This window comes from Pristis pectinata, chromosome 11 (genome assembly GCF_009764475.1).
Source record: "Pristis pectinata isolate sPriPec2 chromosome 11, sPriPec2.1.pri, whole genome shotgun sequence".
NCBI classification, from domain to species: Eukaryota; Metazoa; Chordata; class Chondrichthyes; order Rhinopristiformes; family Pristidae; genus Pristis; species Pristis pectinata.
This window is the reverse complement of record NC_067415.1, coordinates 85,809,035-85,835,354: the sequence shown is the minus strand read 5'-3', so window position 1 is coordinate 85,835,354 and position 26,320 is coordinate 85,809,035. Positions and strand designations below refer to the sequence as shown.

The following is a 26,320-nucleotide window of genomic DNA, read 5'->3' as shown; positions in this document are numbered from 1 at the left end:
TGGAAGAGGGAGAACAATGGCAGACAGGGGCATGGGGAAGAGGTAACAGGGCAGGGAGTGCAATCGGACAGGGCAGGCAACGAGGTTAAATGGAAGAGGGGGAAAGGTAGAGAGAGGATCAACAGGAGGGAGAGGGAAATGGGGAGGAGGAGGGAAAGGGAAAGAGGGAGGGGGAAATGGGAAAGAGGTGCAAAATATGAGAGAGGCAAAAATGGGAGGGGGGGGCAAATGGGAGCAGGGAAATGAGAGGGGGATATAAACCAAATTTTAAGATGCAAAGAAAGGAGACAGGTGACGAAAGCAAAGTGGATGTGATAGCATGAATTGCAATCTTAATTTACGCATACATTAAGTTTGGCAACTTGATGGCAAGTGTAGTAGGTTATTTATGCCCGTAATTGTCAGGAAATCAACAGGATAGAGTGGAATTCTGACTGGAATTCTGACTGTACTCCCTTCACATCTTTGACATTACTTGCCTTCAATAAGATTGAAGCAAGACACAAGAAGCAGACTCAATAAAATATCAACAATGTACACATCATATACCCTCAAGGATAACCACAAGGCCATTCAGATCAATGTCTCCACAACCACGTAATGATTAAAAGGTTGAATCTACTTTATTATATCACTATAACTTCTGCATTTTACTGTTTACTTGCTGGTATTATGTTCTTCTATAATCAAATAAAACATACACATTTTGTGAAGCTTAATTTTGTATTTCTCTTCGTAGCTGCTGCCTGACCAGCTGAACATTCCGAATTACAAATATTTTGTATAAGACTCCTCTAGTCTCTAAGCAAAAATCAATTCTAATACATGTTTCTCATGGGAAGATGGGTTACTGGCTGGTTGTTTGATCAGCATGGATTTGAACAGTCTCTCAGTGGATGACAGCTTATGAACCAATCAACCGTAAGACAATGAGAAACAAACTGTGTGATAGCACTTGCATCGTTCAGGAACCACGGTTCGGACAAATGCCATTGTGCGTGGAATAATAGCCATGAATTAGCCAAGAGACTTCAGATACTGGAATCTGGAGCAACAAACAATCTGCAGGAGGAACTCACTGGGTCGGGCAGCATCTTTGGGGGGAAAGGAATTGTTGAGAATTTGCATCAGGACGGAGAGTGGAGAGGGAAGTATGGGGGGGGGGTGGGGATGAGACAGGGACTGGTAGGTGATTGGTGGACTGAGGAGGGGTGAAGGACGACAGGCAGGGAGCCAGGTAGGGGAGGGGGAGGGATGGAGTTGGGAAACAGAGGCAGGTGGATGAGTGATGGAGGCAGACAAAATAAGCAGATGGAGCCAGGTGGTGGGAGGGGAGGGTGATAAGTGGGAACACCAAGGCTACCAGCGGTGGAATCTGATAAGTAAGGAAGGTGATAATGGGAACCGTTAGGGGAGAGGTGAAGGGCAGATAGAACAGGAACCAGATGGAGAAAGGGTGGGTGAAGTGTGTGGGTAGCTGGATGGATCCAGGAAGGGGAGGGAGATGAAAATGGGAGTAAGATCATCTATTGCATTGAAAGCTTCTGAATCATGGAGGACTGATGTTTTGCCTTCAACAAATTAAAGGATTTGCTGGGGTAAACATAGGAAATGTATTTCCCCTTTGTGGTAGGGGTAGAGTTATGAACAAGCTGGCATAGCCTTAACATTCAAGCCCAGCTATTCAGCGGTGTCAGGAAGCTCCTCCTCACACAGGGCAGTAGAAGTGTGGAAATTAAGAGCTCTCTCCCCTAAAAAAATGAGGCTGCAGATCAACTGAAAAGCATTTAGCTTGAGAATGCCAGATTTTTGCATGGAAAGAGTATTAAAGCTTGTGGTGTCAAGATGGAATCAAGATACAGATTCACCAACAACGAGCAAAATAGCCTTACAGATAGCCAGTAAGCTATCTCCCCTCTATCTTTCAGTCCAGGTGAAGGGTCTCAACCTGAAACATCAACTGTCTATTTCCCTCCACAGATGCTGCCTGACCTGAGTTCCTCCAGCATCTCGCTCGTTGCTGCAATTTGAAATTCTCTCTTCATCAATGCAAGGTCAAAATGCAGCATTGATGTCGAACTCTCAATGACAACCACCTTACCTAAAATGAGAGTGAAGTGCACATTCCCCTTGTATTTCTATCAGTATTATCTTCAAAAAAATCTATCTCAGTACTCAAAGACTACCTGCATGATTGTGTCACTGAGGAAGGCAATGAACGTCTTGGAGACCTTGGATAGCCTTGCCTCTCTCTCGTTGAGGGAAGGCAAGATATGGTGAGCCTTCTACCTCCCTTCCAGTTTCAGAACTGGGGAACGCAGCTTCAGTAACATCCGAGATTTTGACACACAGGTGTACAGCTTTGAGCTGCATCATGACAAATGCATGTCCAAACCCAAACAAATTTACAGAGCAGTGTAACTCTGGTTCTATAGAATTTCAATGCATTCCACATTCTTCTATAAAGCTACATCCCACACTACCTATTCTCCAGAGAAAGACTACAACAGCAACTCAAAGAACAGCAGTCAATGATATCACTCAATTCTTCTGCTGTTTTAGAACTTACTAAGATTCTCTCCTGTGGATAGAAATCATAACAGCTCCCTGGAACATCAAAGGTGTGGATGATTCTAAAGACTGCTTGCTAATTCCAGAAAGGCTGCTGTCAAGGGAGCCAGAGTCTGCCTGCATTCCTTCCCAAGGTGACTTGTTTACTATCCTCCCTTAAAGCAGCTAATATGCAACAAGATAATCTGGGGCACAAGTACAGCTTACCTTCCTAGACTATTACATCATGGAGGACTATAATTAAACCAGAACTTCCTTCTGAATTTTCCACAGATTGGCTCTGACCAATAAACAGGCTATTGTAACTATTTGCAGAATTCGTTTTCTTAGAATCTTGACATAATTTCACCAAACTATTGAGACCATTTTCCATTAAGAAAAAAATTAAATGAGGTTTTGATCAGAGTGCCAAATAATGTATGGCTACATTCAAGGTCCTGATGTCAGTGAAGTCACAGAGATCCTTTATTGCAAGACATATTTTTAAAACCACATGAGTGGAACAACGGTATGGTGCTGCATTTCATGCTGTGTTAGGAAACCAAGTATTAGCAAACCCCAAGTTAAAGAATCATTTCTCTCTTGCATTGCCTGAGCAGTGAATGCCCTTGTCAATTTTCCAACACATGAATCATATATCCACCATACATAGCTTAAAAAAAAGGCAAAAGAATCTCTAGCTGTATTACATATTTTTGACACAAACCAAACATTTTAACAGAAACTTCTTGCACAGAGGGATACAATTGCAGTTTTGAAATAGTTTGTATTTTCCTATCTTAAGTACATGCCCGTGGCTCTTTCTGTATTAATAAGAAGAAAGTGTTCATCGTGCCTTTTGTAACATCAGGATGATCAGGATTATACTGTATTTAAAATCATCAGGGGCACAAAGTGAATGGTCACAGGCTTTTTTTCCCGGGATAGTGAAGTCTAAAACTAGAGGACAAAGATTTAAGGTGAAAGGGGAAAGATTTAAAAGGGACTCGAAGGGGAAGATTTTTCACGCAGAGGGTGGTTAGTACAATTACAATGTTTAAAAGACATTTGGACAGGAACATGGATAGAAATGGCCTCGAGGGACATGGACAAATACAGGCAAATGGGACTAGCTCAGATAGAAATCTTGGCCAGCATGGATGAGTTGGGCTGAAGGGTCCACTTCCATGCTGTATAACTTTATGATCCAACCCTGCCAATTAAGTACTTCTGAAGTGCAGTCACTGTTACAATGCAGGAAACACAGCAGCCAATATAATCATAGGAAGCCTTCACAAATGAGATGACAGCCAGATAATCTGGTTTTGTGTGTTTGTCAATGAATAAGTATCGGGCAGGACAATTTATTACCATAATAACGACACTTAAATATTAAAATATACCTTAGTTACTATACTAAGAAAAAATTAAGAAAATTATTGGTTTATCATTAGGACTGAGTGCCAGTTAAAATTGACCGTAACCTGCCTGACACAAATCCTTCAGCCTCCTCGCAATCAAATCCTGAGCAGCCAGTATCAACAGTAGCTGAAGTGGAATAGTCCTTTTTTAAAACAAACAAGTCAGTTAACTAAATAGTGATTAAATAAATATACCTGGATGGTCCTTGGGGTTCCATCAATGGTGACAGGCAACAAGGGTGAAGCGAGGTTCCATTCACTGGTCACACTTAGTGTCTTTCCATCAACCTCCACCTGTTGTGACACAAATAAGACTTTTAGTGAAGACAGACAGGAAACAGATTCCCAAGTCCACAACTGTGAACAAAGCAGTAGCCATTTTAAACAGATGGTAACCCAACAGCCTGTCATGTTTATTGCTTCTGCCATAAAAGACAGGGCCCAACAACATAGTCCTGAAATTATCCCCAGAGACCAGCAATGGACCTTGGAACAGCTGCCTCTGGTTACGAAGGTTTCAAGCAATTTAAAGTAAGTAACAAATAGGCATTCCACTTTTACACATATGCTGAAATGTTACATTTACTGTAACTTAACAAGTGCCGAATGTAGATTCCTGTGACATACTTCAACCTGCACATTAGGGCTTGCATATAATAATTCAGCCCCCCAAGGACTGTAGGCACATTTCTTCACTGAATCAATAATTACAACATAATTAACATTTTCACTTTGGTCGTGCAGAACTTTTTCTCCAAAATCCGCTCTCCTGGACACAATGTGGGGAAATGTTCAGAAACACTGCCACCATTCAAATGTAACTGAATTTTTCTTGAAACATTTTCTAAATTTGAAGACTTTGTAGGAAAAAAAAACTTGTTTTGTTGATGGTGGCTCAGAGGTGGAGCAAACAGATCCTCACAGTTCCAGGGACCTGGGTTTCCCCGTCCTCCCTGTGACCATGTGGGTTTTCCCAGATGCTCCGGTTTCCTCCCACATCCCAAAAATGAGCTGCTGGATTAATCTGCCTCTGTAAATTACCCCATAGTGTAGGTAAGTGGCAAAAGAATCAGGGGGAGTTGATGGGCATGTGTGAGAGAGAATAAGTTGCAGTGGTACAGGGAAGCGAGAGTGGGAATGGAGCTGATGGCATTGCTCTACCTGCACACTCAATGATTCAGGAGCATCTTCCCCTCCATCATCAGATTTCTGAACAGTCCATGAACATTACCTCATTGTTCCTTTTTGTCTTGTCCTATTTATGTTATAATTTACAATAATCTTATGCCTTTGCACTGTACTGCTGCCGCAAACAACAAATTTCACGTCATATAAGACAGTGATAATAAATTTGATTCTGACCTGATGGGCTGAGTGGCCTCATGCTGTGCAATAAAAATAACGGTAATATTAGGGACACAAATGCTTTATTTACCATAAACATTCAGAATTTAAACTGTTAAATTTTACAACTGTATACTTAAAAGAGGACAATTGAATGGGATATATTTTGAAAGCTGCTGAGATTTAATACTAGTTGAGGCTAGCAGGGAGAACAAACCCTTGCTTAACTTTCTTCCCTCATGGGACTGCTGATTCTCCCTCCACCCTCTCCTCACTGCAGCCAAGTTCCACACAATGAAGCTGCCTTCCAACGCCTCCAACTCACCAATTTCACATGCAAGCATTCACAATGTGTGCTGTGGGAATATTTCATATCAAATCCAATCAAGCTTATGACCAGCAGGTAGATCTGGGCTCTTGCAGATGTGGAGAACCTTACAGCCACCTGGAGGCTGCATTTTCCTTATCATCTCACTGACGACAATGTAGAGCTGGCGTATCCGTGACTTTCTCAAATATAAGAGGCACAGGTCCATTAAGACACTAACATATCCCAACTGGTCTCACAGAGATGATATCAGACTGGAGAATTGCAATGCTCAGCATCCAAGATGAAATAAAAACAACATGAAGGAGAAGATCTGCCCTTCTATTGTGCTGCTTCCAGCTAATGATGTCCTTCTGAATGTAGGAAACACTGCTGTCATTGTGCACAGCAAGGTCCCAGAAACAGCAATGTCATAATCTGCCTACGTGATGTTGATACTATTTGATTCTACACTTAATGTGAGATTTCAAATGCTGACTCTGATAATTAAAACAATTTCCTGACATTATTGTAGTTGCACTGTCTGGGTCACTGGCTGTCCTGGAGGAGTAATGGATGTTTTAATAGGATTGGGAGACCTCCAGGGTACCAATATTTGAGCAACAGGTTTCTCATAGGAGGGAGTCATGCATTCATTCTAGCTTTCCCCACCCACACTTGTTTCATTTTAAATAACTATTCAATTATTTTCAGGACGTGGGTGTCGCCTTTTAGACTGGAGAGCAGTCTTCCTTCCACAAAGGACATCAGCGATTCCATTGGGCTTTTAAGGCAATCTGGCAGCTTCATCATCACTCTTACTGAGAACCACTTTTCACAGTGTCATACGGCACAGAAGCAGCCCCTCTGGCCCAGCATGTCCATGCTGACCATCAATGACCCATCTGCACTAATTCCATTCACCAAAACACGGTCTATAGCCTTCTGTGCCTTGGCGATTCAAGTGCTCACCTGCATTATTCTTCACTGTTGTGAGAGGCCTTGCCTCCAACGCCCACTCCAGCAATATGTTCCAGATTCCAATAATGTCCTGGGTGAAAACATTTCTCCCTCAGATCCTCTCTAAGCCTCTGTCTCATTACCCCAAACCTTGACGCTTGTGAGGGCAGCGTAAAACAGGCTGATAAGCTAGATCATGTCGATGTTAAGAAGGAGGATGTGCTGGAACTTTTGAAAAACATTTGGATAGATAAGTCCCCGGGGCCAGACGGGATATATCCCAGGATACTATGGGAAGTGAGGGAAGAGATTTCTGAGCCCTTGACGATGATCTTTGCATCCTCACTGGCCACAGGAATAGTACCAGATGATTGCAGGGTGACAAATGTTATTCCCTTGTTCAAGAAGGCGAGTAGGGATAACCCTGGGAATTATAGACCAGTGCGACTTACTTCAGTGGTGGACAAATTATTGGAAAAGATTCTTAGGGACAGGATTTATGAGCATTTGGAGAAGCATAGTCCGATTAGGGATAGTCAGCATGGCTTTGTGAGGGGCAGGTCGTGCCTCATGAGCCTGAGTGAGTTTTTTAAGGATGTGACAAAACACATTGATGAGGGTAGAGCAATGGATGTAGTGTATATAGACTTTTGCAAAGTGTTTGATAAGGTTCCCTACGATAGACTCATTCAGAAGGTCGGGAGGCATGGGATCCAGGGAAACTTGGCTGTGTGGATTCAGAATTTTCTTGCCCATAGAAGGCAGAGGGTGGTTGTAGATGGAGCATATTCTGCCTGCAGGGATCTGTTCTGGGACCCCTGCTCTTTGTGATTTTTTATAAATGACCTGGATGAGGAAGTGGAGGGGTGGGATAGTAAGTTCGCAGATGACATGAAGGTTGGTGGTGTTGTGGGTAGTGTAGAAAGTTGTTGAGGGTTACAATGGGACATTGATAGGATGCAAAGCTGGGCTGAAAAGTGACAGATGTAGTTCAACCTGTTAAAGTGTGAAGTGATTCACTTCGGGAGATCGAATTTGAAGGCAGAATACAAGGTTAATCTCACGATTCTTAGCAATATGGAGAAACATAGATCTCTCGAAGTTGCTGCGCAAGTTGATGGGGTTGTTAAGAAGGCATATGGAGTGTTGGCCTTCATGAGTCAGGGTATTGAGTTCAAGAGCTGCAAGGCAATGTCGCAGCTGTATAAAACTCCGGTTAGACCACACTTAGAATATTGTGTTCATTTCTGGTTGCCCCACTATGGGAAGGCTGTGGAAGCTTTAGAGAGGGTGCAGAGGAGATTTACCAGGATGCTACCTGGATTGGAGAGCATGTCTTATGAGGATAGGCTGAGCGAGCTAGGGATTTTCTCTTTGGAGCGAAGGAGGTTGAGAGGTGACCTGATAGAGATGTGCATGATAAGAGGCATAGATCAAGTGGACAGCCAGAGACTTTTCCACAGGGCGGAAATGGTTAACACGAGGGGGCATAACTTTAAGATGATTGGAGGATAGTACAGGGGGGAAATCAGAGATAAGTGTTTTAATACAGAGAGTGGTGGGTGCATGGAACGCACTGCCGAGGTGCTGGTAAAGGCAGATACATTAGGGACATTTAAGAGACTCTGAGATAGGCACGTGGATGATAGAAAAATGGAGGGGTAAGTGGGAAGGAATGGTTAGATTGATCTTAGAGTAGGTTAAAAGGTCGGCACAACATCATGGGCCGAAGGGCCTGTACTGTGCTGTAATGTTCTATGTTCTATATCCTCCCGCTTTCGACACCTCCCTCCAGGGGAAAAGTTCCCTGCCCTCTACTATTTCCATGTCCCTCTTAACTGTGCACTTCAATCAGGTCCCCCTCAGCCTCCTCCACTCCAGGGAAACAAACCCAACATCCAGTCTCTCCTCATCACTGAAATCTCTAAGGTAACTGCTGGATGGACCACTGAGCCAAATGGCCTGTATTTTTGATTGCTATACAATCCTTGGGGATGTATAGGAGCCCCTTCTGTGAAGGGTAGGAATGAGTTGGGAGGTCATACATTTAAAATGGATAAACTTGGAAAACCTGAGCCAGAACCTGTCTGAATGCAGTGGTGTTACACAACCGTGGTCTATGTTCCTCAAGTTTTAGAAGTTTAGTCAACTAGAGCGTTTTCAGGGTCTCAAGATACTCCATTGTGAAAGGGAGGGAGCTCCTGTGGGTAGGTGTTTTCTGGCACAACTTGTGGGCCAGGAGGGGACAATTTCCCTCGATGTAAAAGGCATCTGTCCAGCTTGCAGAGAGTGAGCCGCTTTAAGGTGACAACAATGAAAGCAAACCATAGGCCACAATATAACCACCTCCTCTAGTTACTTTCTTTTTAATTTCTTTTGAGGTTATTTTTCACTCAAAAGGCTTGCTATTAATGACAATTGAGCCTATTAACATATTCATGAGTACAGAATGAGGAGAAAGTAAAGCCTAAATCCAGCTCTATATCCATAAGAACACGAGGAGCAGTAGTAGCCCATTCAGTGCTTTGAGACCACACGTTCATTCAATAACATCGCTGACTACTGGTGCCAATTTCTTCTGATCTCTTTAATGTCCCAAGAAGATTCATCTGGAACAGCATCCACAGCTCTCTGGGGTATAAAACTCCAAATATTGATCATGCTCTAAGAAGTTTCTCATCTCAGGCTCCTTATATTGAAACAATGACTCGTTTCACACTCTCCAACACTAGTCTCGAAGCATCCACCCTGTCAATGCCTCTCACAGTTTTGTAGGTTTCAGAGACAGCTCTGCTCAATTCTAAATGAGAGCACAGCCTCGCCCCACCCATGTACAGGCCCATTCTTCTTCCTCTGTGTAGGGAAGAGTCGGTGCCTCGGTTAACGTTGCTGCGGTTGGTTGAGTGGGGCCGAGTGTTTCTCAAAGGCCCACTGGGTGGCAGCAGTGTTTTTCTGACAGCACCAGGTACTGACACCAGTGGCAAAGAACTGGTGAGGTGAAGATGAAGGTTTTCTGAAGAAGCTTCAAGGCTCACGCCGGATTTTCTACCTGACCCACAGTATGTGAAAATCACAAAACACTTTGATAATATCATGGAAACCAGCCTCCCCTCCATGGACTCTGTCTACACTTCTTGCTGCCTCGGTAAAGCAGCCAGCATGATCAAAGACCCCACCCTCTTCTCCCCCCTCCCATCGGGTAGAAGATACAAAAGCCTGAAAGCACGTACCACCAGGCTCAAGGACAGCTTCTATCCCACTGTTTTAAGACTATTGAACAGCCTCCTAGTACAATAAGATGGATGCTTGACCTCACAGTCTACCTCCTTATGGCCTTGTCCCTTATTATTTGCCTGCACTGCACTTTCTCTGTAACTGTAACACTTTATTCTGCATTCTGCTATTGTTTTCCCCTGTACTACCTCGATGCACTGTTGTGATGAATTGATCTGTATGGACAGTAAGCAGGACAAGTTTTCCACTGTACCTCGGTACACGTGACAATGACTAAACCAATTTACCAATACATCAAGTGCACCCATCGGGCTTGCAACACGGTGGCACATCCAGTGTGCACCCAGGAGGGAACGATGGATGTGAGCTTGCAGAGAGAGTTAACAATGAAGCGAGCAAGTCCTGGATTTGGTGGGCAGGCATTGGTCAGTGAAATCCAAATAAGACAGGTCTTGATATTAGATTGTTTGATTATATTTTTTCAAAGGGATAATTTGCAAGTAGAACCGAGTCCTAAACTGTGGATCATGTTCAACTCAAATACGAGGCCAACACATATCTGGCCTTGGAGAGCACTGGGGGAAGAGGAGGTCATAGGTCATAGAGTTAAATAGCACAGAAGTAGGCCCTTCACTCATCGAGTCCATGTTGACCATCAGGTACCCATTTACATTAACCCCATTTCATTGTTCCCACAGTCCCATCAACTCCCCCAGACTCCACCACCCACCCACACACTGGGGGCAATTTACAGCGGCCAATTAACCCACCAACCCACATGTCTTTGGGATGTGGGAGGAAATCAGAGCATCCAGGGTAAACCCACCCAGTCACATGGAGAACATGCAAACTCCACACAGACAATATCGAGCATTGGGATTGAACCCGGGTCTCTGATGCTGAGGCAACAGCTCCACCAGTTGTGCACTACACCACTCTAAACGATCTCAGCACTTCAAAAAAAATACATCTAAAGGCCTTTGAGAAGTGCAGCCACCATTGTGACATAAGTATGTCAACCGATTTGCATACAGAAAGATCACACACAAGAAATGTGGTAATGACCAGATTTGTTTTAAATGATCTTGATTGAGGGATGTCAAGGGGGAGAACTTATTGAAAATCTCAAGTTCCTTCACTACATCACTCTGCTCATTTCTCTTCCATTAAAACATCAAAAAATCAGTTTCTCCTCTAAGACTTTAGATAGCTGTGCTAGAGCTCCTGCCGTGGCTTGGGGCCAAACTTTGCCTGGTAACACTCCTATGAAGCATCTTGAGAGGTTTTATTATGTCTATGGTGCCCTATCAATGCAGGCTGACAGTGTTATAGAGTCATGGAATCTTTTATATCCATTTAAGAGATGCTGATGGGGCCTTTTCTGAAGAACTCCCTCAATAATGCATTGGGGGAATTTGTCAACATTTTGTGCTGGGGACTCAGAATTGAGAGTACTACCCATTGACTCTTGGATAAAACTTGGCAGCCAGGGTACAATAACTACTCAAGTGTCAATCTTCCACAGCTTCTTCTCCATGGAGATGATGTTATATTCATTTGTATCCAGAGAGCAGCCACTTGCTTTGGGAACATTTCCTCACTCATTAAGGATTTCAAATTTGTACACTTTGATGACACGACTGAAAACAACCATGTAAAAATAAAGACAATGCAATTGAAGATCTATAAACTGGTGATCAAATAGCTGGACTATTGCTTTTCTGCATTGACTGTACAACATTTCAAAAATACACCCATTCATGGTGACCAGATTAATGAGATTCTACAGTACATTTCCTTCTTCATTTTAATGCTTTGGGATCTGTTCCATAGAAAGGGAACCAATAGCTGATGTTAGTACAGGAGAATTTTCAAGAACCAAACAGAAAAGATGTTTTCTCTGTAAAAACAGTTGAACAAACACAAGGGTTTCCTCAGTTATAAAAAAAGGAGTCAAACATCAAACCACCAGTAAAATCCTGAACCCTAAAAGCTCCTTTGAAGAAACCTATTTGAAGTGCAGTATTTCTGGTTATGGGTGACTGAAATGAGAAATCTGTAGCTGCACATGGACATGTTGGCAACATGACCTGCTAATTAAATCCATGTGAACCAGTCTCATCTTAAAAGAGGTTCCAAACATTAGCTTTCTCAACTTCAGTCTAGTCAATCAACCAAGCAACACAGCCTTAAACCTGACACCACTGTGACATAAATCCTGCTCCTAAACTATCTACTTCTTCACTTTAACCAGATTTGAAGCATAAGGATTACATATTCTACCAAATCAAAGTAGCTGACTCAAGTGGCAAATTAAGCTCAGTCATATGCAAGAAGTCTGAAGAATCTGAGAATATCAAAAGTAGTTGCCACAATTTAAAAATCACTAAATCTCAAGGACAGAAAGTCTTCCTTCAGTGCATATGCTAATTCTGCAATTTAGCAATGTACATGTGTCAAACCCTTCCAAAATTCAGTTCCTTCGAATTCACCAGATCTGAATCTCGGAAGCCAAGTTCAGTACAACCACATCATGCAATTAGCACGTACAACAGAGGATGAGGATCTACCCTTCAGTCTCAAAAACAATATAGTCCCCTCTCTGGCTTATTTTAATCACTTAACTGCATTACTAACTAACCGCACACATGAAAAAAGCTGATGGCAAACAGCTATGCTGCATTAGCAACTTTATGCTGGGTTTAAAGGGCAGAGATATTGTTTCAAGCTTACAGTGTACGATGAACCTGCTTGTGAGACTGTAACAGAATGCGTCCCATCATCCAGCTGTACTGACAGCTCCCAGCTCCTCTCTCCTCGGTTAGCAGCAGGAGCCCTGCAGACAGAAGTACAAAGAACATTTTATTTTAAGAAGATGAGAAAGATGGGCTCAATAAACCTAAATCATAGGGAAGCATTAAGGGAATTACATTATTAAGTGTCACTTAGATTTGAGTCTTATTTTTATAAATGATCATCTTGTGTATATTTTGAAACATTTTCTGCCCAACTGTCTCACTTTCATCGCCAGCCCTGATAACTTGAAAGAATCTTGCCTAGAAAACAAAACATGCCCTCCCCATGAGAACAAGACTTCGGTTAAAAATAAAATCAAATCTTCACATGTGTAATTGCTGGAAAATGTACTTGTAAAATTCTTATCATTATGTCTACACACTCAAGACTGCAATTATCTCTATTATCCTTTTTTTTATTTTGTGTATCACTACATTCAGATCAACTTCGGGCAACTAATCAAAGAAAGAAAAACTCAGTGGTTAATGCCATTTTTAATCAACTCTTTGAAGGCAGAAAACCTTCCTGGACCACAAGACTGTAATTCCACATTATATTCAGAGAATACGGTGGTGGTAGAAATGTTTTGATCAATCGTTCATTTTTCTACTCTGCAACAGCAAGCATCAGCATTTTAAGGGAATCATTTTTTCTAGATATTTGAAAAGCAAAGACAATCTCACAGAAGGTACAACAGAGAGATTGGCCGTTTTGCCCCTCTGCTCTTTGCTGATGTCCCTGCACCACATTAAGCCCCCTCCCATCTCACCCCAACACTGTCTCTTCTATTCCTCTCTTGTGTTCATCCAGCTTCTCCTTATCTGCTCTTCTGTGGGAGCAAGTTCCTCATTCACCCCACTCTCTGGGGTACTCGTACACAAAACAAATTCATAAAACAAAACTGTCAGGTATTCTGAAGCACTGAGGCCTTTACCCAGTGAACATGTACTGCTTGGTTCCCCATTCCCGATGCCCCAAACCATGTCAGGGGTAGAGTTTATCAAAGTCCAGCATTTCACTGGTGTGGCAGCAAGAGATGAGGGAGGGGACAGGGAGTGGGAAGGGATAGAAAGAAGTGAAGGGCCAGAGGCTAAGAGGTTGTGCATTAGTGAAACATCAGAAATCATCAGATTCCAGTGGGGGAAATGGGGTACAATTGCAGGGAGAGCCAACTGGACATCAAGACTTAATTTGCAATTGTGCAGGGGGTGCTGCGGCTCAGGTGGTCTGTGGCAGGAAGGGCAGGGACAAAGAGATGTGTTGGTGTTGGGTGTTGGGTGAGGAGGGAGTAGACCCAGGGATGTAGGGAAGAAAATATCTCACCTCTATGGCTCAGTACGGGGATCTTAAGGCCACTATCCCATGAGTACACAGCACAGGCACCACCCAAAGACAACAAACCCCCACAATGCTCTATAGGTTATCCCATACAGTCCATAGCTTCCTGAAAGTAGCAACACAAATAGATAGGGTGGTAAAGAAGGCGTACAGCATGCTTGCCTTAATCGGTCAGGGCACTGAGTATAGAAATTGGTAAGTCACGTTGCAGCTGTATTAAACTTTGGCTGGGCCACATTTGGAGTATTGCATGCAGTTCTGGTCGCCACACTACAGGAAGGATTTGGAGAGGGTGCAGAGGAGGTTTAACAGGGTGTTGCCTAGATTGGAGAGTATTAGCTATATGGAGAAATTGGACAAACTGAAGAGTCTAAGGCTGATGGGTAACAGAAGTATATAACGTTACAAGAGGCATGGATAGGGTAGATGATCAAAGTCTTTTTCCCAAGGTGGAAATGTCAAATATGGACAGCATAGGTTTCAGGTGAGTGAGGGAAAGTCTAAGGGAGATATGTGAGGCAAGTTTTTTTTTTAACACAGAGAGCAGTAGGTGCCTGGAACACAATGCCAGGAAGGTGGTAGAAGCAGATACGATAATAAAATAGGCACTTAGACAGATACATGAACAGGCCAGAACTTGAGGGATCTGGTTCATGTGCAGGCAGATAGGATTAGTTTAGATTGGCATAATGGTCAGCCCAGACACGGTGGGCTGAAGGGCCTGTTCCTGTGCTGTACTGTTGTATGATGCAGAAATCAGGGTTGGGGCTTCGCTCACATCAGGAAGTGTCAGGCCAGATTTCCTGAGTGATGCAAGATGACCTAGAAAGCAGCATTATTGTTTTTCACTCATGAAGGGAGACAAATTTCAATGCATAATACTGAAAATATACTGTTATGCAACATAATCTTCAGGCATGGAAATAAAGTCAAAGTATGGAACAAGAATAAAATTCCTGCTATTGATAAGGTCAAAACTAATAAGGAATAAATGTTTATCAATTCATAGTGTCATAAACCTTACTCTGAGTTCCTAATTTAGCACAATCCCTGCACAAGGTGAAAGGAGATGGTACTCTACTTATGCAGCCACAGAAACCACCCTTGGATTATTATGAGATTGCCGGTAGTAATGCAATTTAAATCCACAATTATTCTTCAACATCACACCAGTCTATATAATCAGTGTGAAATGCAGGATCAGAACAAGAGCAGTCTCAAGCCTGTCAATTAAATTATGCCCAACCTGTATCCCAACTCCATTTCCCCAATTTGGTTCCATTACTCTCAACATTTTTGCCTAACAAGAGTTGCTGAAACAAATACATTTTTAATTAGGGCTTCGAGCGCTGCTTTAATGCTGGTGCTGTGCATCTTTGCACAATATTAATGCTGAAAAGAACTCAAACTATCCTTAAGTGTGCTACTTGCACTATCACCTGCTTTTGCCTTAATAATTTAATTAGCTTTTACACCAGTCTGCTGCTTTGGCTTGAAGAAATGCACCCACAGGGGTCAATTTAACAGCAATATATGGAACCAGGACATTTACAGCTACAGGATTACGTAAAATAGAACTTTACACCTTCCCAAAAGCACATACATCGCAATCAATCAATATAATAAAAAAATAATTCAAACATGTGATCAATGGCTCGGTTTTATGAGCTTTTCTTAAAAAGACAACTAGATTTCTTTTATTTGGAAGCTGGCATAATTTTAGGATTACATTCTTCAGAAAAAAATGCATAATAAAAGGTTAGAATACTAAAGAGTTTACACAACTATTACCATTTGTCAAACTGATCATTCAGATGATATTAATCCCTCAATTTACCTGTCTGATTTTATTTTAAATTCAAGATTGCAATTCTATTAAAAATACGACAGGCAGGTTTCCCAGCATACACAGTGATTTTTTTTCGATGCTGACATGATCTGCCCAGGTTGGAAATGCCCAAATTTGAGCTCTGCTTGTTAAAGCTACACCCCCACAGTGCATTGTTGAATTTAGTTGAAATGTTAAACAAGCAAAATTCCTTATTCACCTAGAAAATGCAGAACTATCATTCCAATATTTAATCCTAATAAGTTATTATTTCATCTGCACTCCAAAGCTACAACATGCAATTAAATAGCAACTTTAAACAAATAAACATGTCCCAAGGTGCTTCACAGTAGTCCTCCAACAAACTTTAAGAGCAAGCCAAAGGCAGTGATACTGAAGGCCTTGACCTGACATCACATACCTCCTCACAATTCTGATAATCTTACCGTACCTACCACCACCCACCCCAGCCAAGTAATGCAGCCAAGGCTGTTGCCAGTGTCCAATGGGGAGATCTTCTTCCAGACTTTGTCATCAAGCTGGTTGGCAGCAATGAGGTCCAAAGCTCAATACTTCAGCATTCTGGCACAAAGCCCTTACTCTTTGCCCCATTTCACCCCACCCACCCCTCAATGCTCCCTCTTCAACTTCTCAGCCCAGGCACCTGATAAGGCAACAAATAATATAAAAAGCATTGTTCACTACAATTAATTTCTATTTATTACGCAGCCGTTATGCTTCAATGCCTCGTGATGTGCAGATAGGGCAATGCTATCGGAAAACCTGCTAGACCTCAGTAAGAATAAATCTGTTTCTTTATGGATGCATTATTTAGCTGCTTTTATTCTTTAAAAAACGGCAGGTTTAGAATGATTATTTTAAATTAAATTAGTTTATTTATTTCGGTTTCAGCATTTTTTTTGGAAATATGGTGTTTGAACTAAAAAAAGACCTATATTAGGAGTAAATTCTGATTTTAAACAGCTTTACTATTCAGTGAAAGGATCATTAAGAAACCCTTAGTCATAACTTTAACAGCAGGGAGTCACAAAAATCAAGAATAATGCAGCCGTTTTTTTAGGAGCTGAGGTCAGTTCTTACACACTGGAGAAGTCGGTCATTCATCTGAAATGATTTCAGAGAATTTGCAAGACCATGAAAGATATGTTATGCAAGCACATAGAAGTATTCAGTGGAGGTAGACAAGCACAGCTACATAGAGACTACAAAGCAGCCCTCCCATGGTTCATGAATAAGTCAAGGAAATGATCAGAAAAAAAATGAAGAGATGTTTGGACAGATGGCCCACTTAAAACACATGGGATAAAGTGGCAGCAATTTGAATGAAATGTTAGATTTTGTTAATAATTGGTCTTTATTCTCTGTGGTCCCCAGATAGGTAAATGAATAAATTCTTGAAGTGTTACAAGTATTAAGACTTGCTGACAAAAAAACTATTTATGAACTTTACTGTTGGAGCCTAAGAAAAGGACAAAAATGTAAAAATTACAATAAAACCTCAAGTACAATCATACATGAAAGGAAGGTCAGGATTAAAGGAATTTTAAATAGAACGAATCTGTTCCAACCAAAACAATGCTGACGATTTACTTTCTCTTCATTCTGTACTTTGAACAATCACTAAAAGTCTCCTCCATGTACAGCAAACTTAAGACCTACAATGCATCATTTCCTCCCAAAAGCACCACCATATGTATTTTATACGTTAACACTTCAATAAAAAATAAAGTTTACTTCATTGACTGGCATTCCCAAAATCTAAATTATTGCAGTGTATGTTCCCCATGCCCACTTGTCCAGTCTTCAGAATGAGCCCATCCTTTAATTAAATTCTTTGCTCTATAAACACTGTGCAAATTCCAAGTACGAACCCACTCGATCAGCAAAAGTGCTCCAAGAACAACAACAACAACAACTTGTATTTATAGAGCACTACTAACATAGCGGAAAAAAAAAGCCCAATGTGTTTTGCTGGAAGCCTACCAAACAAAACTGGGCACGTAGTAACTTTCTGCTGCATTCATTTATTAAGGTACACCATGGCTCAAGGTCCCTCATTACTGCTGCCTGCATTAACTACTTCATGGCCTCCCAGATACCTTGTAGTAGTTAAAAAAAATCACTACTGTTTCTGTGAAATTAATTCATTATAATACAAACGTAATTGATTATGTGAATTAGTTAGTGGGCCAGAACATGGTTGACCTGGTTCCCTCCTTGTATTGGACCCCCATGCATTTCCCACAGCTGTACTAAGTTTCTGTTGATCCATGGGCCTCGCTGCCACAACCTTCCCATGAAGCAGTGCTGTGCTGCGAGTGGGGACTAGGCCTCAGGTGGCAGAGTCTGAGGCTCAGCTCCAGGACCACCCTGACTGACTTTCACTGCTGTCAAAGGCCTTTTCAATCGCTTCTAAATGTCACTGATAATCACAGACATTTAAAAATGGTTGAAACAGATTTAAGTCTTTTAAAATAGTCATGTAAAATTAAAATCCAATCAATGTAATTAAAATTACACTTAACTGATATAAAATCAAGGGAAATAAAAATAAACCATTTATCTTTTCCATCCAGATTGCTGACACCACTCAAGTGATGGCTGTGTAAAGTTGAGGGCTGAGTTCTGCTCCTGGATTCAGTGTTGAGTCCAGTGGAAGGGCCAATCTGCCAGCATCTGACCTCTGGCACATTCCACACTACAGCGCTTCAATGCAAGTGCACAGAAGTCGAAAGGTGGACGAGTGGAGAATCCACATCACCTGGCCCAAATACTCTCCAGTCTGCAGGACCAACTAACCCAACAACTCTGGCAGAGCATCATCAAAATAATGGCAGTGGAGGGACATAGTATTTGCACTATTTCTTCCCAGCATTGTAAAAATACATAGTAATGCATCCTGACATAACTGCTGCAAATAGTTGTTAAAGTATTTTATGTCTAATTCTTTTTAAATACCACCTGACATGTGCATATTTGGTTACAGGATGAAAAATGTGATTTTTCTTTCTTTCAAATTCCAATCCTCATCAGATTTAAAACCAGCAAACATTGCTTAAAAGCAGGACAAACATCTTTTCAAACTCGTGCTCTCCCACATAAATCACAGAGGAAACTATGTCATGCAGAGACAAGGGTCACTCTCCCAATGAGAAAAAAATCTCTTAACATGGGCGTATTTTTGTCTACATCTATTAGGATGACATACAAGTTTAAAGTAGGTAACTTATCTTTCACCTATTCAAAGGAGCTAGTTTTTATTTAATGTTTAACAGGGTAGAAAAGCAAATAATTATAAAATAGCCACCATTTAAACACCTACTTAAGTAGGAATTTCCAACAACATTTTAAAATAAATGCGGAACTATAAATTAAGACTTGTGAGAACTTGCTTAAAGCATAATTAGATAATTAAATGTTTTCTGGTTTGGGGAAAAAGAAACATTCTGTGTTAGGTTTTTCTTGTATTTTAACTATATGGGAGTTTATGACCAGTAATACTCAACATTACTGGGTCCCTTGGACTTGGTGATGTGATGTGTTGATACACTCAGTCGTAAACCCCCATATGGATCAAGCTGTAAAACAGAATCTTACATATTATAGTTGTTAGCACCAAATTAACATTTCTTCACCATATAAAAATACAAAACTTTAATTTTTGAGCTGTATTTGAATGTTATGTAATATTCTGCACCACAGACACATTGTTCCAATACTCAATTACATTAGCGTTGTTTGTCAGATAATATACATATTTAAGTTAAACATTGTTTCGAAATAATGATTATTTTTAAATGTGGAGTGTGCATTAACACAGGGAACTTGAGACCCTAAAAGGTTAATCGATTATCTGGTAAAATACATGCCGGATTTGCACATATGCCACAGCAAATGAAGATCCTATTCTTAATTGTAAATTGGCAGAGTTACAGGTCACATAGAGGGGATTCAGATAACAAGAAATTGAAAACACCATGTTAAGCTAAACAACTGCATAGTACCCCATGCTATTCCTGAGATTTACAAGGGTGAATTTTAAAACAGTATTGCCGGAAGGAGAGAAAGGAACCTACAAAGACTAACAAATGATATGTTGAACACACTATTGTTGCAGCAGGTGCTTATGTTTTTGACGTATGGGTATTGACAGTCACAGTAAAGTTATTAGAGGTTAATGTGTTCCTAAATGGCAGCAGTAACTTCGTTGTGTGTGTCATCCAAATTTAAAAATACATAACACTGGAATTCACACATGAATGGTCAAGATGAACAAAACAAAACATAGCTCAGCAGCCAATAAGTGGCAAGTAAAAGCTGTGCCACATGCAATGACCATCTCTAACAGAAGAGATTCTAATCACATACCCATACCATTTAATCACTTTACCATCACTGAGTTCCCGACTGTTAATACCTTAGATGGTCACCATTGACGAGAAACTCAACTGAACCAGCCACATAAACACTGTGGGTACAGGAACAGATCGGAGGCTGGGTATCCTGTGGCGAAACCCAAAGCCTTCTCATACCTACAAGGCACAAGTCAGGAATGTTCTCCATTAGCCTGGGTGAGTGCAGTGTCAACATCTTGGAAGAGGCTCGACACCATCCAGGATGAAGTAGTCTGCTAGACTGGCACTGAATACACCACCCTAAATATTCATTCCCTTACCAAAGGTGCACAGTGGCTACATGTGTGCCATCCACAAACTGAACAGCAATTACTTGCCCCCCAGGCATGGGGACACCACCATCTTCAGGTTTACCCTCAAGTTTCACATTATCCCGATTTGGAAATAGATCTAGTATCTGCAGTTTTTTTTATTTAAATATATCACTGTTCCTTCAATGTCACGGGATCTAACTCCTGGAACTCCCTACCCAACAGTACTGTGGGAGCTTCTTCACCTGAAGGACTGCAGTGGTTCAAGAAGGCAGCTCACCCCCACCTTCTGAAGGGCAATTAGTGATACGCAATAAAAACTGCCCTTGATATCAAAAATGAAATTTAAAAAAAGGTCACCTATCGGTAGAATTTCACAGCGTATGAACAGAACCCTCAGCGTGAGCTCTAGGCCCCTCACCAGCTGCCTCTTATCCTCCACCCACCCCAACAATCACTATACACCCCTATCTCCTTCCCCCTCCTTGGTTTATCCAGTCTCCACTTAAACCCATCTCTGTCCTTCACTCCCTGTGGAAGCAAGTTCCACACGCTCCCCACTCTCTGGGGAAACAAGTTTCTCCTAAATGCTCTGTTGGATTTATTACCATATTTATGCCAGTAGTTTTGATTCCCTCCACAATGTAAGTATCTTCTCTCTGTCTACCTACTCAACCACTTCAGTCCTTGGGACTTTCATTATGTCAACCCCCATGCCTGGTATATCTTTCTTAATTTTTATATTCCGTTTTGGTGTTATCCTCATAAATCCATGCACCTTCTCCTGTGCCTTTATAATGAAGGCTGAGATCGCCCACCCTGTGGGCCAGAGGTTACCGGAGTATCTGCCAGGACTTCCCTTTGCTGCAGCCAGATGAAGCCTGGGTTAGTGAAGTGGCTTGCCGGTCGCCAACCTGGCTGCCCATTCCCCGTCAGAACTGGTCTCCCGGCACGTTGCCAAGAGGTGGAACCACACAGCCTTTCCATCCATGGGCACCCCTGCCATTCCAGCTCCACCGTGAACTTTTCGGTGCAACTGGATGGTTGAATGGTGAGAGACCCCTGGGTGAGAGGACCCACGGATTTCCCTGGTGTCCCTGGCTCGGACTGGGACTCTGGGAGGAGGGAGTGAATTTGATGCACATTACCCAAGTAATTATGTTAAATATCAGTCAGGGGTATTTGGGGCCAACAATTCAATGACAACAAAAGTCAGTGTTAATTTTTAAAAATGTTTTAAACATTTCTTAAGACTTTTCACACTCCTACATCCTCTAAGATAAATGATAATGAAAACTCGGATGATATTCTTCAGCCATGCCCATTCCTGGAAGAGGATCTGCCATTTTTTCCCATTTCCCTTTGTTAGGGTGGGTGGCAGGTATGAGACCACTCTCCTCTACAGGGCCGAGAAAAATCTCCAAGGGTTTCCACAGTGAGTCACATGCAAAACAAAGGAAGCAACACCATCAGGTCACACCAGGGATGGTCATGAGACCTCGCCATGTGCTGATGAATGTCAAGTGACTCATGTGCGCTGTGGATTCAGCTCTCTGAATTCGGTTAGTAAGCTCGAAGAATGGAGTGCACTGCAACATCGCAGTAGGTGGCAGGTGGTCATTAGGTTGGACAATCCACCCCATGAGTCGAGAGCTGAGCTCCGTACTCCAAGTGTGGCTTTACTAGGGTCCAACATAATGCGACATCTCTCCTTTTTAATTATGTCCTTCTAGGAATGAACTCTCGTACTTTATTTAGTTTCTTCATTGTTTTATTTCTAATTAAGCTTCTATTTCTTATGCCCTTACTAGCATGAGAAATGGCACTCAGGTGAAAAATCAGCCATGATCTTGTTGAAAGACAGAGGCAGCACAAGGGGCTGAATGAAACACCATTGTGAGTAATGGTAGTTTCAATAAATAGCGCTCCCTGTCATCTCCGATGTATGTCATCCCTCCCCTCCATCGAGTGTGGGTCTTCAGGAGGTACAGGAGCCTGAAGACCCACACTCAATGACTCGGGAACAGCTTCTTCCCCTCTGCCATCAGATTTCTGAATGGTCCGTGAACACTTCATTCCTTTTGTGTTTGCACTATTTATTTATTTTGTAATTTATAGTCATTTCATGTCTTTGCACTGTACTGCTGCCGCAAAACAACTTGTATATTTCATGATATACAAGTCAGAGACAATAAACCTGATTCTGATTCTGGAAGCAAGGCTCTGGTGGGGCATAATCTTGGCCAATAATTACATGCAGTAACACTCAAGCTCCTTGGTCTACAGTTTAGAGTTGTTCCTTTTCATGTGAACAGTTATTTTGCACAGTTTTGGTCATTGTGTACAGTTCTGGTCACCCTGTTATAGGAAGGATGTCACTTAGCTGGAAAGAGTGCAAAGAAGATTTACAAGAATGTTGCCAAGACCCATGGGCCTGAGTTACAGGGAGAGTTTAGACAGGCAAGGACTTTATTCCTTGGGCATAGGAGACTGAGGGGTGACCCTATAGAGGATGAATGCACACAGTCTTTTTGCCAGAGAAAGGGAATCAAAAGCTAGAGGACATAGGTTTAAGGTGAAAGGGGAAAGATTTAAAAGGGGTCTAAGGGGCAACTTCTTCACGTTGAGGGTGATGCGTACAAAGAATGAGCTGCCAGAGGAAGTGGTTGAGGTAGGTACAATAACAACATTTAAAAGACACTTGGACAGGTACATGGATAGGAAAGGTTTAAGAGGGATATGCTATTGCAAACATGGGCAAATGGAACGAGCTTAGTTGGGTACCTTGGTCTGCATGAACGAGTTGAGCCGAAGGGCCTGCTTCTGTGCTGTATGACTATATGAACCTTCCACTCTATGGTAAACTACATTTACGTTTGAACCAACATAAAATAATCCCCAAAGCAAAAGCTACAGATGTTGCAAATCCAAAATGAAAACAGGAAATGCGAGAAGATGCTCTGCTTGTCAGGCAACATCTGCCTTCTGATGGAAGTTCACTGAGCAGAACCAGTCATTCTCGTTTTTCTCTCTCTCCACGGGTGCTGCCTGACCTGCTGAGCGTTTCCAACATTTTCTGTTTGTAACACCACTTCAAAACTCCGAGTAGACCTCAGGCACAATTGAAGAAGAATGCACCAAGAAATACCCTCAACTTTAACATAGATATTAAAATCAGGAAATTATAATGTAAACTGTAAGGGTATTGGTAAAAGTCTAGCAGCAGATTTATTTTGCAATTACTTTTCTAACCTAAGTAATCTAATCCCCTTTATAGATTCCCTCAATGATAAGCAATTCCAATGCTTAAACAGGCCACTTAGCCTCAATGGTCCACAATGATGACTCTCTCCATATCAACCTCCACCCACAGACTCCCATCATTGTTTCCTTCTGTTTCTTTCCGCCCTTTGCACTACCCAACTTCCCCTTAACTCCATTTTTGCTGCTCAGCTCAACCTGTCCCTGTGGGAGTGAGTTCCATGTTCTGCCCGCTCTTTGGGAAAGAAGTTGCTCTTGAATCTTACTGGATTTATTAGCGTCTCTCTTATATTTATGGTCCCTGGTTTTGCTCAACCACAGACGTGGACACTTCTTCACAACGTGTACCCAATTAAAGCTGCTTCATAATTTTAAAGACTAGAAAAGTGCTCAGGCCCATATGATCTTTTGAACAGTTCTACATTTTCAACAGTGCCTCAACATCTCTCTTTTATTACAGAAAGCAGAATATTTACTGATCTCCAAGTATGAACTAGCCAAGGTTCAATAAAAGCAATAACATAATCAAGAACTTATGTTAATTAAATAGAGTTAATGATGACACTCTGGTGCAATACAGCAAGTCAGTAATTGGGTTTGTTTTAATGAGTGATGGCATATTGATAGGAAAGGAAGGTATCAGGGACAGAGCAATGGGGAATTCTCGAGGTAACGGTGCAGGCATGGAAGGGAAAGCATCGTTGGCCGTTCTCTGGTCATGTTTCAATATCTAAGATTGCCAGAAGGTAAGTACGCTTCTACCCAGCTGGAAAAAAGGTGAAGAGTTAAGGATGGATCACACGGTCAACTCATTGGCTAGACCACACTTGGAGCACTGTGTACAGTTCTGGTCGCCACACTACAGGAAGCACATGGAGCAATAGAGAGAGTGCAGAACCAATTCATCAGGATGCTGCCAGGATGTTGGTTGTACTTATACAGAGAGATTGGATAGGCTGGGTTTATTCTCACTGGACCGTAGAAGGCTGAGGGATGAACTTCTCGAGGTTTACAAAATTATGAGGGGCATAGATAGGATAGATAGAAACGATTTCTCAGGGCAGCGGAGTCTAGAACTGGAAGGTACAGGGTGAAAGTGAGAATGAAAAACTTAAAGGAGATCTGAGGGGCAAGTTAAGTCGTGAGTGGTGATGACCATCTGGAACGAGCTGCCAGAGCAAGTGATAGAAGCAGATACAATAACAACATTTAAAAGGCATTGGGATAGGAAAGGCACAGAGGGATATGAGCCTAATGCGGACAAATGAGATAACCATAGATAGGCAGACAGTTGGCATGGACAGGGTGGGCCAGAAGGAACTGGAGTTGGTTTATTATTATCACATGTACCGAGATACAGTGAAAAACTTGTCTTGCATGCCATTCATACAGATCAATTCATTACACAGTGCATTGAGATAGCACAAGGTAAAACAGTAACAGAATGCAGAATAAAATGTAACAGCTACAGAGAAAGTGCAGTGCAGGCAGACAATAAGGTGCAAGGCCAAAACAAGGTAGATTGTGAGGTCAAGAGTCCATCTTATCGTACTAGAGACCCGTTTCTGTGCTGTGGGTTTCTATGATTAGATAAAAGGCTGCAAAATCATCAAGGAGGATGAAAAGGGATAGATTGGTATGATCATTATCACACAGGGACTTTGATAGAGACCATTTTAAAACAGCAGCAGGCTGGAAAACATTTTTGATTATTCATAGACAGGATGTGGGTATCACTTTCAAAGCAGGCATTTACAATTCACGCTTCCTAAGTCCTTGAGAAGGTGTGGTAAACGCTGAACAACTGCAGACCTTCTATTGAAGGTATACCGTTGGGTAGACAGTTCCAGCAAAAATGAAGGAAAGCTGGTCTATTTGCAAATCAGGTAGTGCATGACTTAGAGAGGAAGTTCCCCTCTCAATACATCATGGGAAGTCTCAGTGAAGTACTTGGCTAGTAACTACATTCAACAGATGGGACATACTGCAGGCACTGTGCGCCAGTGGTGAAGGGAGTGGATGTTTCAAGTAGTGGAATAGCTGCCAAGCAAGTTGGCTCTTCTGTAGAAGATGCTACATGGTGTTGTTGCAGCTGGGCTCATTCTGGGCAAAATTAGAAGATTCCATCACACTCCTAAATGGAAGGCAGGAGATAAGAACAAATGTAAAGAAGGATGAGAGTTTAGAACTAAAACACCACAAGTAGCATTAGGTTTGGCCTGATGCATCAGGGAAAGGTAGGAATTCAGCAATGACAGCTGTTTGGATTGTCCCTACCACGTTGTTAAAGGTAAGGGTGGAAGAAACAGGAGGTCAAGTCTACATAGATAGTTTGTGATGGTGGAGAACAGCCAAGGTCCACCTTTGGATTCCAGCACAATCCAATACCTCCTCAAACAATCACCCTGTGCTCACGAACCTGCACCAGCTCCTGGTCCAGTAACACTTTGATTTTAAACTCACTCTCATACCCAAGCCCCTCCACTCTGTAACCTCCTCCAGTCCTCCAAACCATTGGAATTTCTCCAGTTCTGGCCTCTTTCTTATCCCCTTCCTTCCACCATTAGCGGTCGTGTCATCAGCTGCCAAGACCC

General features: G+C 42.0%; 1 protein-coding gene across 2 annotated transcripts in view; it reads right to left on the bottom strand.

Annotated features, from left to right (window-relative positions):
• Positions 1–26,320, bottom strand: part of pcca (propionyl-CoA carboxylase subunit alpha) — a 314,348-nt gene that overhangs the window by 92,094 nt on the left and 195,934 nt on the right. For both annotated transcript variants that reach the window (XM_052025829.1, XM_052025830.1), the window contains 2 exons: positions 12,550–12,652; positions 4,167–4,265 (listed from right to left, as the gene is read on the bottom strand). In XM_052025829.1, the coding sequence (XP_051881789.1) occupies positions 4,167–4,265; positions 12,550–12,652 (202 nt within the window). The remainder of the gene's footprint in view (positions 1–4,166; positions 4,266–12,549; positions 12,653–26,320) is intronic.